At 24.7% G+C, this 18,550-nt stretch overlaps 4 protein-coding genes across 5 annotated transcripts; 1 reads left to right on the plus strand and 3 right to left on the minus strand.

Annotated features, from left to right (window-relative positions):
* Positions 1-1,531: 1,531 nt before the first annotated feature.
* Positions 1,532-3,327, minus strand: LOC128952631 (calmodulin). Its single transcript, XM_054298050.1, has 4 exons — positions 2,748-3,327; positions 2,419-2,449; positions 1,930-2,316; positions 1,532-1,700 (listed from the first exon to the last, which is right to left on the minus strand). The coding sequence occupies exons 1-4, from the start codon at positions 2,748-2,750 to the stop codon at positions 1,672-1,674; spliced, it is 450 nt and encodes a 149-aa protein (XP_054154025.1). The 5' UTR covers positions 2,751-3,327; the 3' UTR covers positions 1,532-1,671.
* A 4,285-nt stretch (positions 3,328-7,612) lies between these two features.
* On the minus strand, positions 7,613-11,625 carry LOC128952812 (heat shock protein beta-1-like). Of its 2 annotated transcripts, XM_054298257.1 has the most exons (3): positions 11,408-11,625; positions 10,928-11,344; positions 7,613-7,939 (listed from the first exon to the last, which is right to left on the minus strand). In XM_054298257.1, the coding sequence occupies exons 2-3, from the start codon at positions 11,324-11,326 to the stop codon at positions 7,748-7,750; spliced, it is 591 nt and encodes a 196-aa protein (XP_054154232.1). In that variant the 5' UTR covers positions 11,327-11,344; positions 11,408-11,625; the 3' UTR covers positions 7,613-7,747. The 2 variants fall into 2 exon arrangements, with proteins under 2 accessions (XP_054154232.1, XP_054154233.1); XM_054298258.1 differs by lacking the exon at positions 11,408-11,625 and having other exon boundaries at positions 10,928-11,400.
* A 3,009-nt stretch (positions 11,626-14,634) lies between these two features.
* LOC128952881 (pyruvate dehydrogenase protein X component-like) lies at positions 14,635-16,169 on the minus strand. Its single transcript, XM_054298339.1, has 2 exons — positions 16,025-16,169; positions 14,635-15,954 (listed from the first exon to the last, which is right to left on the minus strand). Exons 1-2 carry the CDS (start codon positions 16,167-16,169, stop codon positions 14,660-14,662), a joined length of 1,440 nt encoding a protein of 479 aa, XP_054154314.1. The 3' UTR covers positions 14,635-14,659.
* A 479-nt stretch (positions 16,170-16,648) lies between these two features.
* On the plus strand, positions 16,649-17,855 carry LOC128951683 (ubiquitin-conjugating enzyme E2 W-like). Its single transcript, XM_054296931.1, has 7 exons — positions 16,649-16,870; positions 16,954-17,002; positions 17,103-17,145; positions 17,218-17,292; positions 17,362-17,550; positions 17,624-17,672; positions 17,752-17,855. The coding sequence occupies exons 1-7, from the start codon at positions 16,856-16,858 to the stop codon at positions 17,785-17,787; spliced, it is 456 nt and encodes a 151-aa protein (XP_054152906.1). The 5' UTR covers positions 16,649-16,855; the 3' UTR covers positions 17,788-17,855.
* Positions 17,856-18,550: the final 695 nt, after the last annotated feature.

The raw sequence follows: 18,550 nt of genomic DNA on the forward strand, positions 1-18,550 counted from the left end.
TTTATTGGATGAAAAAAATCCAATATTGTAGGTAGAGGTTAGAAATCAATGTAAGTTATACTGCACTATATATTATATAGAGATAATGGCACACATGTTATTAATTAGATATAAATTATTATTGTATATTTTTTACCTTAAATAAAGTTATTTTATGGCAATTTGTTGAAATATTTTTAGAAAATATGCCGTAAATATACTGTACACCATGTGTTTGTGTATTATATATACGTGATACATTAACTACACAATATATTATGATATATAAACCGTACCTAAAATATACAATACAGTCATCAAATAAATTGTCAAAAAATCAAATGTTAATCAAATCATAAACTACTTTTCAATTGAATAACTTTTGCATTTGCCATACAATATATATATATACAATTTATATCCTTTTTTAACCGTCCACTGCTTTTTTAAAAACATTAATCATTAAATAGAAAAAATAAAATTTTTAAAAATACTTTTTTTTATTGATCCAATGGTACGCAAAATTACATTTAAATTCATTACATCAACTTTTTTTTGAGAAAAAATGGATATAATTTGCAAATTAATATAAATAAAAACTATTTCCCCTTTGAAAACGAAAATATTCATTGAATTTAAAAAAAACAATTTTCTACTGTTTTTACAACACTTTTTTCATACATAGAAATTCCGTTCATATATCATAACATAATATATCAAACTTGTATTTCAATGTAATTATATAACTTATATGTTTATCTGCCGGTAATTTTTCTAACTAAAACAACATATTATATAATAGTTATGCTATACTATTATATCGTTAAATATTTACTTACCTTATCTAATGATAATATTAGTAATTTTAGTGACATTTTTTTGTAATTAACTATATACACTTTAAAAAAATATGTATTTTATATCTAAATTTAATCAACCATTTTATTTTCAAAAAAATATATAATAATAAATTAAACACTCAAATTGTAGAATTAACTTAATTTTAAATACTTTATTTTTGACAATGAAAAGATAAATAGAAATATTTATATTTTAAATAATTTTTTAAAGTTAAACTTTTAGATAAAATTGATACCATTATATTTATATATTTTAATCAATATATAGCTATAATAAGGTAATCATATCATAATAAAGAGACAAAACACACCTTTAATTCAATTTATAATTTTTATAGATTTATAGTACAAAAGAATAAAATAATTATAATAATAATTATATAATAATAATAATAAGTGATCGGAACTGCACTTCACAAACGTTTGATTAATTAGAGAGAAAAATGTTTTATGAATACGATTTGTGAAATTTAATGTTTATAGTTGTTTAATATATAAGTGAAGATAAAATTTATAATTTTTGCAAATATAAAGACAAACTGTTGTTTTTGGATATAGATATATATATATATAACCTTAAGAACAATATTATTATCATTTTATATAATCAAATCATATATATTTGTATACATATATATGAGTAAAAAGAATATTTAAATCTTATTTAAAACATTTCTAAATTCAATTAATTAATCATATGTTTTATCATTCAATTTTGTTTATCGTATTTTATAATAGTATTTGTTTTTTCAAATTATGTTTACATTTGTTTTTATAATGAAATTTAATTATAAATTACAGATCCAATTGAATGAACCGAAAAAATGACTCTTCATTTAGATGTCATCATTGTTACGAATTCTGCGGACAATTAAAAAACAAAACACATCACTCATCTGAATCTTTTAGACTGATCTCTCATTTATGAAAAACTCTTCAATAATAATTGTATATCTAATTCATTAACAGTTATTATTAGTACTAATTATTAGTTCATAAATCATATACACAATCCCTGAGCTGAACTTAACTGATCAATCAATAACAACATTGCAATCATCATCAATAATAATAATTAATAGAGACATACCTTCATAGTTGACTTGTCCATCACCGTCAATATCTGCTTCCCTAATCATTTCATCCACTTCTTCGTCGGTAAGTTTTTCACCCAAATTGGTCATTACGTGGCGCAGCTCAGCGGCGCTAATAAATCCATTACCGTCTTTATCAAACACCCGAAAAGCTTCTCGAATCTCTTCCTCACTATCCGTGTCTTTCATTTTCCTGGCCATCATTGTTAGAAATTCGGGAAAATCAATCGTTCCGTTACCATCAGCGTCCACTTCATTGATCATGTCTTGCAGTTCGGCTTCGGTAGGATTCTGACCTAACGATCGCATAACTGTTCCCAACTCTTTGGTTGTGATCGTTCCGTCGCCGTCTTTGTCGAACAGAGAAAACGCTTCCTTGAATTCTGTTAGCAATTATTTTTTAATTGTAATCATTAATTAACAATAAGATTATCCGACAATTATAAGAAAAATCAATAATAATGAATACGAATGTCAGGACTTACCAGCAATTTGTTCTTCAGTTAATTGGTCGGCCTATTCATCAAATAACACCAATAAAAAAATATTAGTTTAAAAAATCATCAATTAGTAGATCTATCAGTTGAATCAATGGTTGGGACAGCAATCTGGTGGCCAAACAATTTGATGGACAAAACTAACTAAATATTAACGCCATTAGCTGTTCATTCAAATGGCTATCATATATACAACAGACATCCAAAATGCGGCAAACAATGTATTGTTACAATCAATACATACATCCATCCAATTGTTTGGTACGATTGCATCGACTACTCCGTGGTTGGCTATAAAGTCTTAAAACAATACATACCATTGTAAATGATCTGAGAGAGAGAACAGTTGTTTGGGTGATGTCTTGAGCTCAGCTAATAATATACTGAATRAACTGAATATATGACACACCGATAGTTGCTTTTTATGTGCAATGAATGGGTTTCACACAAACAGCGGTTGAGTTGAGAGTGTAGTGTAGAGACAAACTGGAGGTCTGTTTGAATATAAACTGATTTTTCAAATGAATCAATAGTTAAGGACTGAGAGATCCGAGTGAATGGCTATTCGCTTATGTATTACACACTGTACTAACACAACACAACACAACACATATTACTCTCCAATAATACAATACATACTCTATGTGTGTATATCTGTAAGTACTGTATATATGTGTTGTAGACGACAGTCAACCGATAGTAACGATGTGTGCGCTTCTCCTCTCAATACAAGCGCTATGATGTTGGCGTCAATTGATTAACCAATCCTTGGTCTCAGACCAGCGGCCAAATGCCAACCGATAGTAATATTTTGACAAATATTACCGATTAGCCGATAGGTTGGCCACTAGATTGTTGATTGGTTTTGAATTTATGGCCGTTCGGGACAAACTTGTGGACACTTTTCCAATGGGAACTATTTGTCGGCGTAATCGCTAGTGTTTGGTATGTGTTGTGTCAAAGCGTCAAAAGGTGTGGCTTTGTATGGATTGGTTGATCCATACCTGCAATGCGTCAACTCATGCATTCATGTGCTGTCAAAAAACCATTGCATTAGTCATATACACACAAAACACATACACATATACACACATACATACATACATACATACATACACTCTCACACATACATACTTACATACATACATATAACATACACTTACAAACACACATCCATACACACACTCACACACACATTGTGTATACGCATTGCAGGTATAATACAGTATGTATTGCAGCAATCGATTGACCCAATGCTAGTATAAGCACTGGTATGTCATATCTGATGGCATACTAGCTCTTCCCCCGACTATACTATCCATAACCAACTACCGCACAAGTGCTGCTTCGCCAATGCCATCAGCATTATTGCTACCACCATCAGCACCGACACACCAACTGCACTGTCACACCACACTTGACAGTGCCCTCCAAACAAACAGCACATAACTTATTATCTATTTGTCACTTATAAATACCGGACACCACTTTGCAGATATCCATACAATAAATCTCTCTCTCTCTCACCTCTTTTTCTGACCTACCGGTGTTCTACAAACACAAACTATTGCATCAGTTATTTATCATTTAGTTAATTGATTTTAATACAAAATAACAATAATTTTTTTTAAATATTTTATTTTTTATATAATACATAATGATAATAGATTTGATGGTTGTATACAGTAATACAATGTAAAAATGATTATACATTTTTTACTAGTATTTAATTTTTTGATTTACTCATTCATTAATTAATATGACTTTCCAATGATTTTTTTTCTTAATGTGTATGTGTATTGTAGAGAAAAATTATGACTTTTCCTATGACTTCAATAATCAATACATACAAAAAAAAACTCTCACTTTATTATTAATAATATTGAGAGAGAAAACCTTTATTATTGTCAATTGAATTCATTGACGATTGTATGTATAGTTTGGCATAACTTTTTTGATTTGAATTCTAAAACTTTGAATATTCTGTTATATATATAGTATAGTATAGATATTCATGAAATTTATTTCCCAAATAATTTCAACGACAAATACATTTATTTTTATCAAATCGATTACCGATTTATAATAATAATAATATTATTATTAACTAAATATAATAAAAAAACAAGTTTTATTATTAATACATCACGTATTTTTTTGAGTTCAAATTTAGGAGATTTATTAATAGTCAATACCGTCATAAACATGAATTATGACCATAACAACAGTATTGTACATAATATAGTTATTGTATTAATACTTTATTATTATTATTATTATTTGATAGTAAATTATATGCAAAACATTACTCTTTTCTTTGATCATTTTTTAAAATAATAATAATACAATATATGAGTTAATTATTGGATGGMGAAGTCGATGAATAAATATATATATATAATGATATTGATGCTAGTTTTGGATAGCACTGGCATTACATACACATTGTACTGTATATAGTATATACTGTATATACACTGTGTATAATAGGCAATACACATGTAATACTTGTATAGCACACATACACACAAAACTTGCGCTTCAATTGGTCTAACATTAAGAATATTCTTTATAATATCATATACAGTATATATTGCATACATATATTGAGTATTAATATAATACTGTAAATAGAATAGATTAATGTATTGAATATTTTCTAATTGAATTGCCATTAGTGCTATTGTTTATAAAATAATAACATTTATTATTATTATTAGTTAGTGTTTTTGTATTATTTTTATATTTAGTAATTTTTATATAGAAATTCTAAATGTAGAGAAAAACATGAGTTTTATGGCTCACAAAACTGTCTGTCATTATCTTTACGCTATTTTGTAATATAATCTCAATTGTAAAGACTATTACCCAATATATAACTAAAACTGTAGAGAGAAAAGAATTGTATTACCAATTAGATAGTGTATAATACAGTTACAGTTTTATGTATTAGTATTAATATTGTAATATAAATTATAACAGTGTTTATTATATATATATTTAAAACAATTTTTATCAATTATACACAATGACTCAAAATATTATTATTGCGAATATGAAAGGCTTTAAAATATTTTTTATATATTTAGTATACAATTTTGATAATAAATTTTTATTAGTAGTGTATCTAAATTATTTTGTTTGATGAGTTGACGATTTTTATTTTCATTTAAACATAATAAAAAGTCATTATTTTGGATATATATATATAATAATAATAATAAATAAACAAATTTAATATTGATGATTATTATAGTCTAATACTGTTAATATTATATTCACGTAATTCATAATTGTTCATCATTTAAAAAGATTGTGTGTTTATTATACATGTTGTATATATTATAAAAAAAATCATTATGATATTAAGTTTCTGTTTTATTAATAAAAATAATACACAATAATAATAATACAAATATTATTTTAATATTATTAATAGTATGTATCTTTCGTAAACAAAATAGGAAATGATTAATAATAATGATTAGAATCTATTTAAATATATTTGACTATGCTTATTTTTTTATTTTTATTATTTATTTGCTATTTACTATGATTTTTATGTTTTAACTCATTATGTTTGACAATGCTAATCATTATAAATTACATGTTTCTAACATAATTTAATTAATTTATGATATTTACTATAGCAAAAATATGTTGACATTGAATATTAAAATTTTAGTTATTATTATAATAAAATTTTATTTTCTAAGTTTGCTTAATATTTTTTTTAAGCATAACTATATTATATAATATATTATTACTCACGGTTTGTTATTAATTAATAATTACTGTATTATATTACTTAAAAATTAATAATTGAAAAATTTTAATAATAATTAGATATTCCTATTCATTATTACTAAATTTATATATCACAAAATTTGATGTATCTTTATACATTTATTTTTTTTGTATATTTYWATAGTAAATACAGATGCTGTACATCAATATATTGTTAACCTAATAGCAAATCAATAAAATATATAAATTACAGAATTTTTTTTCATACTYTATGTTTATATTTAAAGAAATAATWATAATTAAAATTTGTTATAGAAATTTTTTGAGATATATTTATTAAATAAATGATTGTTTTTAATTGATTTAATAATATATGGTTTCATGATATCGTAATTAAGGTATTGACATAAAAATACTGAAACGATTGAAAATTGTGACAAATTGTACTTCAATTCAAACATAGATAGCATAAGTGGTATTAAAAGGATGACAATATACAATATACTGACATGTATTGCACAATATATTATATGTATTGTTAGCTATAATTTGATGTCACAATATTGAATTGTAAACTATAACATAGTATATCATTTCATACAATATATAATATAATATAGATTAAATAACATTGAAATAACATTTGATTAATGTTATAATTTTTAAATAAATAGAAATATATTTTTATTTTATTATATTATATCGTATAATAATAAGCATATCATTTTTCTCAATTTAAATCATCTAATTTTAAAGCATATAATAATAATATAAATATTTAAAATCCTTATAGAGTAGAATTTTGTTTATTATTATTTTTTAATATAAACGAGAAAAAAGAGTAAAACATAATTTTAAATTCAGATGTTATGCTCATCAAATTTATTAAGATTTATTTAATTATATATTTTTTTAAAAAAGCAATAAAGCAAATAATATGGAGCACATAATTTTATTATATTTTAGTTTTATATTGTATGTAATTAAAAAAATAAATAAAATTACCGTAGTTATCTTTATTTAATAAATATTTAATAAATAATATTTAATAAAATAAGTATGACATTTACTTTTTTTTATAAAAAAAGGTTAAAATTTTATTTTATATTATTTAATTAGTTAATCATTGAGAAAATACAGGAATGACTATTATCATGAAATAATATTTTATAATCAAATTATTTAAGATTTAATTATTCTGTATACTTATAAAATAAGTTAATTATACAATCAAAATATTATACTGTATATATAATGCTATTAATTAATGGTGAGTAAATTATCATAGTATGCGTTAAATAAGTGTAATTTCTAAAAATGAGTAAATATTATAATAATTATTAGTTAGTAGTTTTTGTCCAACAAAATAAAATAAGATCTTAATATATAATTTTTAGTAATATCAACGATTATATATTCTATATTAATAAAATTATAATAACAATAATATATTTATTAATAATACAATGGATGGCATAATAAGTGGTTTGATTTTTTAATTAAAATCTTAATTTTTATTATCATATTATTAATAGACATATATTGTGATTGAACTTTAAGCTGCATTTTATTATTTCTTGTCAATCGGTATACGCCGGGAGCCTTCGATGGCTGGTACGGGTGCTTCAACAGTGAGTACACCATCTTTTGAAAGCGATGACCGGATCAGCTCAGGATTGGTTCCTTTGGGTAGAAGAAACTCGCGATTGTATTCCCGATAAACGCTACGGTTGTCAGTCTTCTCGTCGTGTTTTGCGTGAACCTAATATATGGGTAAAACAAATAAAAAATCATTTAATATGTTAATTGAAATAAACATTTTATCCATTAACTAAGTCATACCATTAGCACATGTAGCTAAAATGCTAGTCACACACATACACACACATACATACAGATAATGGACACCCACACCAAATATCTCAATTGATGGAAAAGCTTCAAAATAATTCCTAATTAGGAATTCCAGGTTATGTTAGTTTAAGTACAATATTATTAAAGTATTGTCACTTAAATGTGGGCACAAATCGCTAACTAAACACACACACACACACACACACACACACACACACACACACACTGTTTATCAGAAAAAATTTATTAAATATATTTTTTGTGTATTTAATATAATTTATGATACAAACTTTTTTTTAATAATTAATGTGACAAAAACAAGTGAAAAATTTTTGCATAGTTTAGTATCGCTGCTTAATCTCAAATATGTTAATGACAAATGAGTTTAACTAATAATGATGGGTTTTATGTTTTTTAAAACTATTATATTTAGTATCATATAAAGGGTATAATCATTAAAAAAGTGATTTAAAACACTCAGACATTGAGATTCAATCAGTTGTCATAATTGCTTTGCTATGGGATTCTCAATTCAATCAAATATCTAATCTCTTTAATAGCTTTTAACTTTAACTTCAAAATAAAATTAATTAACTATTTATCTATTTATTTATTATGTGATGACATTGGATTTCATTGTGCTATTGACAGTCGATTCATGTTTAATATATATATCTCTCTTTAAAAATATTACAGTAAAATTATTTTATACAAATACGGTATAACTTTTTATTAAAGAAAATTATTAGATAACTTCTAAAAATAGATACGTATAGTCACAAAATGAAACACATTTTTCTAAATATAATTTAACATTAGAAAAATTAAAAATAAATTGTCTATTGTCTCATAATATTTCATTTATTATATATTTATTAGTAATCGATTTATTTTTCAAAGTTATTATTTTGAGATGTCTTTTAATAACTTTTTTAAATAATGAATGAATGTATTAGTCTATTAAAAACAAGTAATAACCAAAAAAGCGATTAATTTTATACTACAACTACTACTACTGATATTTATAATCAATATCCATATTTGGTTACATAAAACTTGTAGATGTTTTAAAAATCAAGGAAATGATATTAAAATTTTAAGAAAATTTGTGTAACGGTTTTTAAATATATATTAAAATTTTAATATACAGTATTATGTAATAATTGCAAAATTTAAATTGTATATAAATGATATCCTTGATAACTTTAAAGGTTCAATAAATGTCTAAAAAATTAGTATTTATATATGAAATATATATATATTTCGTGTATACTTTTTCACAATAAAACATGCATTACTGGTATTTTATATTAAAATTTATTGTTTTTATTTTTTAAAAAAGATGACATACTATCCCTAAAATACACGCTTTTTAAATAATAAATAACAATTAACAATAGTATTATAATAATTATATTGTTATTATTATTATTAGTTAAATCTAAAATTTAAATATTTCTATAGCAGTAGAATAGAATCATTACTATTATAATAAAATAAATACAATATTACATCTAAAATAAATTATATGGTTATGTAATATGAGAGTGTATTTAAAAATAAATGTACGGCACTGTCATATTTTAATGTCTAATCAGCATATTATTTGTTAAACACTAGACACTAATAAAGTTTTTCAAAATAATATATGTTTTGAAAGTCAACTGAAATAAACCATTGAAAATGCGATATTTTTGGTGTTAAACAATTAAWATCATTATAATCAATGTTACAAATGATAAATAAATAATTTACACATTTATTAATAGTATATAAAACTGTCTAAGAATTTTTTGAAGTAGTTATTAGACACAGAGATAAATAAACAATTTAAATAAAACATTGTATGATATTATGATAAATGATTACATTCTATAATATATTATATAATTAATTTTAATTGTTAATTTTTAAAAAATTAATGATTACTTATTAGCTTTTATTTTAAATTTAAAGCTTTTAAATAATAACTATAAATTATAATTTATTAACTTATTATAAATAATTATTTATAATAAGTTATCACATAATAAATATCCGATATTTTTTCATAAATATTCATATATAGAATAATAATTAAAATATACGATTATTTTTTCAACAATAATATTAAGCACATGTCGGAAGTGATTGGTTAGGTATTAAATATTGATTTTAAAAAAATAATGTATGAATTTATTTTACCSGAAAAAAATGTAGGCAATACGCCAATGATTTACATTATAATATGAGATATTTATATTTATTGTAAAATACTGTATGTTTATATAGTAATATATATATTATAATATGTAATAATAATAGTAATACTAATAATAATCTATCTATATAGTTATATATATATATATATATAATCTATAAATAACTATAAATAAATGTTGTGTCACTCAGCTATTTGTGAGCTATGCTTATCCATCAAATACCAGGAATTCCTTAAACACATGCTTTTTTCATTTTATATTATTATAGTCTACTTATATATAATAATGATATATAATTTATATATAATTTTTATATTTTAATWATAATAATAAAAAAATAAAAATACTAAATAGTTAAGGTTACTATCAAACAATACACAAATTGAAATCAATGGAGTGATAACTCATTGAGACATTACTAAAGAAAATATTAAGAGTATATATACTGTATTTTATGGACATTAAGGCTCAGCCAAGGACTGACTCCACCCTAAGTTTAAGCGATTTGTATTTTTGATGAAAAAATTAAAGTAAATGTTTGTTAACTAAATAACTCTCGACTACACTAATGGCAAACTCAATCAATAATAAATATTGATTTTTTTTGTAGCACTAAATTACTAAATACTAAAAGCATTATATCGTTAAAAAAACATATAATTATTTTTTRACAAAAAAAAAGAAAACAAAAGTACCTGAAGTCTGTTGTCGACAGTCTTGACCACAATCTCTTCGGGTGCGTATTGGGTGACATCGAAACGCAACTTAAGAACTTTGCCATCACCAGAGTCCTGGATAAGAGGCGAGTTAAGGTCGTCCAGCCATGTGGTTAGTTCGCCGCCACGGTTGGTGTCTCCTCTGACATCAGACGATTGAGAACTGGTGTGCGATGACGACCTCTTTTCAGTGATACTCGACGTATAGTTTGGTCCAAACAGTGAGCTTTCTTTGTCGACCAATTGATTCCTGAATCGATTCATCTCGTCCTCCATTTTCCTCATTTCACTCTCAAATCGTTCGCGTATTGAACCAAAATCTTTGTCAATGATATTGTTTTCCGATCGCAAAACCGGGACTTTTCGTTCGGGTGCCATAATCACTGATCCAATAAACTGATCCAAACAAACAAACAAATCAATTGAAAACAAATTTAGATATAAATTCTTTGAACTAACAATTCTCTTCTCAGACTTTTGTTATTATATATATATATATATATAATAATTATCACTCTTTTCAAAACACAAGTGCTATTAATAAGAGATTACTGTAGAAGAAGAAAAACACTTGTTTTTTATGTATATATAAAGTAGTAGTCGTTGTAATGTTTGACAACTTTTTTTATATTAATATAATATTAAGACAAAATAAAATGATATTTCCTTTGATAATAACTAACTTCAAGAGATATTGTCGTCAAACTGACAGATATTCAGCAGTTTTTATATGAAAAACTTTTGGAAAGCCTTTTCTCTCTTTCTCTCACTATTTCTAAGTCAATATAATTGCAATAATTTACTGTATATTAATATATGTGTTTAAAATAATATGTTGTCACTTATAGTTTAATACAGTGTTTTCAGCACAGCATCACTTCATTGAAGGCTAACACTCCAAACACAGTATATATATATTTATATATATTTATTAATGTATTGTAACTCAAATGTGTGCCTCATTTCAGCCAATACTATGACTCAACGCATCCAAACAACATATACAACATTTGATACCAATATACAGTGTGTGTACTACTAATACAAGTCCATCCTCTCGARTATCAAATTTTTTTTATTTATTGAATTATCTAATTAACTGTTGAAATTAATGCTAAATAGTCACGTAAACAWTTATATTCACATATTTTATTAGTTACATATCATGTTTACAGACAAAACATTTGATACAATTAGGTTTCTATTAAACAAATAATTACCAGATTTGTTCATAAAATTTGCTCAAAAATGTATTTTTACTAAATGTAARTCGAGTTCCCATTTATATATATATATATATATATTATTGTATAGTCAAATATATTGAAAAATACAGTATATAGTGAATTATATGTACGTATTTAAAAAACGCATATATCTATTGAATACAATGTTGTAACACAAGTTTTCAATGATAATCGTGTCTTTTAAAAAAACTGCGAAAACTTGTTTTAAACAAAAATTCATTCAATACTTCTATCAATGAAATACACCATTAAAACCACCACTTCTTCCTTTGTTTTTTGTTTCACTTGTTTTTCAAATACCCATAAAAACATAACCAATAATATCTAACAGCGGGTGTGTGTGTGTGCTGTGAATGTATAATCAAGTTTGGACTATATTTCATGACATGCAATGCAATCATCAGAATATTCTGGAAGTTTAGTTAATATATAATATTATAGTATATTAAATATTTTTTGGTGAATCACTCAATCATTAATTCTTATGATACAATAGTTTTAGTTTTTTATACAAACAAACATTTTTTGTTTATTTTTTGACCAAAAAAGGGTATATATTTTGATGCTATAAATTTAAATTCTAGTTTTCTAGTGATATAATAATTCATTTGTAATTCATGTCATTTAAAAACATGTATACATAGAAACATTACAAACATTTATACTTATTTGGATTGAAAATTATTTTATTTGTATTTAATAAAACTTATTTTTTCGGAACACTTGAATAAATATTATTTAGGTTGCAATAAACAACAAAAATACAATTTATAGATTTTTCTAAAAATAATTTCTGGTATTTTTATTTATTATTTAAAAACCATGGCTAGAGATTTATCTCTTGAAATTATTTTGATTGCTAAATATGAGCTTAAATTGAAAATATATAAAAAATAATAATCTATATAATAACTTAAACAATATAACTTATATAAAACATGTACTGTAGATGAAATAAATTTTAAGTTTGTATAGTACTACAAGTATGTATAAATTTTTAAAAAACCCATTTTTATAGTACGATAATAATAATAATATACAATATTTTTGAAAGCAGATCATAAAAATAGATAAAATATAAAGAAACTTATCTATAGTTGTTGTATATATAATAACTATTATCAATAGATAATAATTTGTTGAGAATTATTGAATATAAAAAATTACTACAAAACTAATTATAATCAAAAAAACCTAACTATTAGAAGAACATTGACGGCGAAACACTTTGACAATCATTGAAATTGTTTGAATAATATTCATAGCATTGGGTTTCATAGTTATAATGAACGGTCGGATTATGCATATATCCCGGTATTGTTGATCCCATACTTATGTATTTACAGGCTTTTACTGTCATTTTGCCCACTCTTTTGCCAAATCTCTTCAATTTCATAGACTTCTTGACTTCTTTAGACGGTTTAACTGTATTTCCGTTTTGAACGACTACTGTCTTATCGTTGTCTTTCACTGGTTTGTCCTCTTTTTTGATGTCATTCATTGATGAATACAATTGTGATGATCTATTCATCCCTAAAAGCCAGACTTTTTCTTCTTGATTTTTACCATTATTTCTCTTCCATATCGCTTTCAAAGTACTCTTAAGCGACTTTGACTTTGATTTCGACTGATAGTTATTGAACTCTTCTACTTCTTCTTTATAGTCATTGGTTTCCGATTTAAAAATGCGGACAAATTTTTTCTTCAAAGATTTCTTCTTATTCTTCTTCTGGCCATTAGTTTTGGACAAATTTTCGTTTGATTTATTAGTTGTCAGCATTTTTATTATTATTGTATACCAATTGTATTCATACAATATTAACTAAATATGTTAAAACCAAACACAAACTACTAATTTGAATAAAATTTCAAATATTACTTTTATTTGAATATTATTTTCAATTATTTATTGCAACAATTAAATGGTTAAATCGTACTGAAATTAGTGCCAATTAATACCAATTTCTGTAGAAATAAAATATTTATTTGAAAATGTCGTTTAAATAAACATTACATTTACCATTGGGACGAACTTTAAGCTTATAATGAGTTTAAGATAAGATTAAAAGTTGAGTTCAAATTTATTATTTCAGTAATAAAAACATTAACTTATTATATATCGAAATACACTGTAAATAATAAATTATTTATTATTATTAATAAATTTATTTATTCAAAACAATTTGCAATCAATGGTGTCAAAGACATCAGTATAGTGGGCACATGTATGTAAAACAACATATCTATACAAAAAATAGACCCAAATGATTGTCAACTAAATTGTAAATCAAATTCAAAATCTATTATTATTGAAGTGTTTTGACACTTAACAAACTATTAGTTATTTTCAAATCATCAAACTATTAAATATTAGCTAAATATAACTAAATTTTAAAATATTATAAATATTAAACAAATAATTAAACTAACTAAAAAATTAATTATTATTATATAGACAATAAAGTTATGATATTAAATAATTCAATCTTCTATTATCACTTCCATCAGAGTTTTGCAAAGATATGGGATCTTCGATGACATTTTTAAGTACTTCCAAAAATTTTGCGGCCGTTTCCTCTTCAATAGCTCTACTATCAAATGAGAGCTGAACTCTAACCACATTTAGAGTTTGGTCTCTATCGTCTAATACAAGTCTTGAAGCGCCGACCGCTAAAATGGCCGCTTGTGGCGGATTAATCACTGCTGTAAACTCTTTTACACCAAACATTCCAAGGTTTGAAATACTAAACGAACCGCCGATAAACTCGTTTGGCTGTAGTTTTCCTTCTCTAGCCTTTTCTGCCAATGCTTTCACTGTTTTATTGATTGTCTCTAAGTCTAATTGATTGGCATTCTTCACGATAGGTGTGATCAGTCCATTAGGTGTGGCCACAGCTACTGATATATCAACAGTGGATGATATTTGAATAGTTGATGACTCCTCAATCCACGAGCAATTGATTTGCGGCACTTTTTTCAATGCAATAGCCGCTGCTTTTATTAGAAAATCATTGACGGATACATTAGTTCCCGAAGCTTTCAATTGTTTTCGTAGATTAAGTACATCATTCATAACAAAATCATAGGTCATATATGAATGAGGTATTGTTGACTTTGATTGTGTCAATCGTTTGGCTATTGTTTTCCTCATATTTGTTAACTCTATATCAATATAATCGGCAGATTTTGTGACTGTCTTTTGTGGCAATGACTTATCAGTAGTTGAGCTCTCTTTTGTTGATTTACTAAAATCAATAGCCTTAAGCTTATTGTCATTTATGTAATTGAGTATATCTTCCTTAAGAAGTATATTATGCGGACCCGAAGGCTTAACTAAATTTGAATCAATTGAGTATTGGTTTAATAAATTTCTAACACTGGGACCCATTCGTTGACTTATTTGATGCTTTGTCTCATCAATCTTACTAACAGTTTGTTGTTGTTGTGATTGTTGCTGTTGTTGACCAACTTGTTGTACATCTTTCGGTAACTCAACATCTTTCCAATCACTTCCCTCTTCAACCATAAGACCGATAAGTGTTCCGACTTTAATATCTTGTGTATCGTTTGGTAACATTATCTTTGCCAAAATGCCTTCTTCTTCGAGTTCGAGGCCAACAATAGCTTTATCGGTCTGAACYTCACAGATGAGGTCACCCGGACTGATGGGATCGCCTTCTTTCTTCACCCATTTGACAATCGTTCCCGTAGTCATTGTCGGCGATAATGAGGGCATCAGTATTGGTATACCTTTAGTGCCTATTATTTTTGAATACGGATAAGACATTGGATTAATTAACGACAATTGATTACAATAACCAAAACTTACCGAAGAGTAGATCCGATGTCTGGATATATCTGCAAAGCAATTGATTTGTCGGCAAATCATTTAATTTTAAACATTTTGAGCTTCGCTTTAATAAATCGTTTATAATTAATGCCTTAAATAAATGTTTACGAAATATTGCACACATTTTTGTGTTATTAATAAATAGATAAATATTTTAATAATAAAATACAATTAAATTATATATTATTTATAAATTCATTCAATCATTCATTCAATTAATTAATTATTGCTTTCGATTCTCTCATCTGATTATTCGTATCATTCAAACCACATATTCATTGCATAAGTCATTCACACATAGCGTTACCATTGATTTACATAAGCATATGATAAGCATAWACTGTATTAATATTTATGCTGTACTTGTATTATATAACACAATCAAAATTATATATTTCTAAAAAAATTATTTAATAAATTTTTTTAAAGACAAACAAATATTTATTTAACAACTATTGCTAACTATTACTATAATTGCAAAGTTATCGATGAATTAACTTAAAAAAATAAAATCCAAATAAAATTCAATGTCATATCCATATAGTCATCCATAGATGACGTGCAGTATATTTATTAGACATTATTTACTTAACATTTAGTTTATGTAATATTATTATTGTTGTTGACATCAGAAAACATAAAATAGTAAACAATTATTATTGCATTTATTGATTACATAATCGGTTGTAAAACAATATACTATCGGATCAATTGTGACCATCATTTAGTCGGACGACAACTCATTTGAATTATTAATGTTATAACAATTATCTTTTGTTTTACTATTTTGATGTCCAAATTGTAGTGATAATGGCATCGATGCAGGTATTGGTTGGACACAGAAAATGTTGAAATGTTTTTCTGGCATTAAATCGATTGAAATGTTTTTTTTGTGTTATTATCTATAGAAACGTCTTCAGAAGGAACTGTTGGCCATCCAGAAGGAGCCACCAATTGGTCATTAATTTTGTTTTATTAATTAATTATAAAATTTAATTATAGAGTAAATGAATGGCATTTTTAAATATTGTTTGTTTGTTTGTTACCAATGTTTTAGGTGTCACCGTAAATGAGTCCAACATTGGTCCCAATTTGACTCAGTATGTCATATAATTACAATGATTTCTTAGACAATTGAATCAATTAAAAACATAATCATTTTTTATTGACAGATGGATTGTCGACATTGATGGACCAGTTGGTACACTCTATGAAGGCGAACACTTTCAGTTGCTCTTTAAATTTAGGTATTTCTTTGCCTATTTGTAGTCATCGATAGTATTGTTATCTTATGTTATTTGATTTATCATTATTAGCCCGAAATATCCGTTTGATTCACCTGAGGTGACATTCATGGGCTCTAACATTCCAGTCCATCCTCATGTCTACAGCAATGGACACATATGTTTGTCAATACTTACTGAAGATTGGTCTCCAGCCTTATCAGTGCAATCAGTTTGTCTTAGTATTGTATCAATGCTTTCGAGTTGTAAAGAAAAGAAAAGGTAATGTGGTTTTTGATTGATTGTTGCTTAAGTTAATTGTGTTTAATTAATATCCTTAAAACCAAATGCTTAGACCACCAGATAATTCATTGTATGTGAAGACCTGCTCCAAGAACCCAAAGGTTAGGAACCGAAAGCAAATGCTTTTTTAATTGTTTAGATAATAATAATATTAAACTTAACGGTAATGTCTTTGTGCAGAAAACTCGCTGGTGGTATCACGACGACCACGTCTGACAACTAATCATTAAATTATGATTTATTATTAATTATTATTATTATTATACTATTATTATTATTAATGATCATTGCATCGGATTTATTATAATTATTAATTATTATTGTTATTATTTTATTGATTTAAACGACATTAGAATAATAATAATAATAATGAGAACTATATTTTAAAAATACATATAATAAGGTATTTGTGATAAACTAATTATTTGATGGAAAAATGAGCAGACAATTTACATTTGATTATAATTTATTAGTTTATAATTATTAAAATTCAATTTAGAGAGACAATTAATTATATTAACTATAACTACTGTATATGATGATGATGTATTACTATTATTATTATTGTATAATTTGATATTTATATTGTTATTTTGATGTAAACTTTCAATAAGTTATTATTTAATATTATTATTATATTATTATTATTCAACTACAGTGTGATTTTATTTTAATATAATTTTTTTAAATCTTAATTTTTTAATCTACTGCCTGATCAACTTAATTAATAAATTCACCAATAATTATGATATAAATAATGAGAAAGATTTTTATACTATTTTGTTGGACATAAATGTTATAGATTAGTTAACTACTTTATTAATTTACTATATAGTTAGTATTACTGTATAGCTAATCAAAAATAATATAAATATATATAATATATTTAATTTTTTTTTAATATTAAGATAGTCAAGTAATTAATTAATCTTATATCACATTATTATTATTATTAACATTGTCAATATTTATAAGCATA

Source organism: Oppia nitens, unplaced genomic scaffold, assembly GCF_028296485.1.
Source record: "Oppia nitens isolate AA-2021 unplaced genomic scaffold, nextdenovo-longstitch-racon4-pilon3 scaffold1_pilon_pilon_pilon, whole genome shotgun sequence".
Taxonomy (NCBI): domain Eukaryota; kingdom Metazoa; phylum Arthropoda; class Arachnida; order Sarcoptiformes; family Oppiidae; genus Oppia; species Oppia nitens.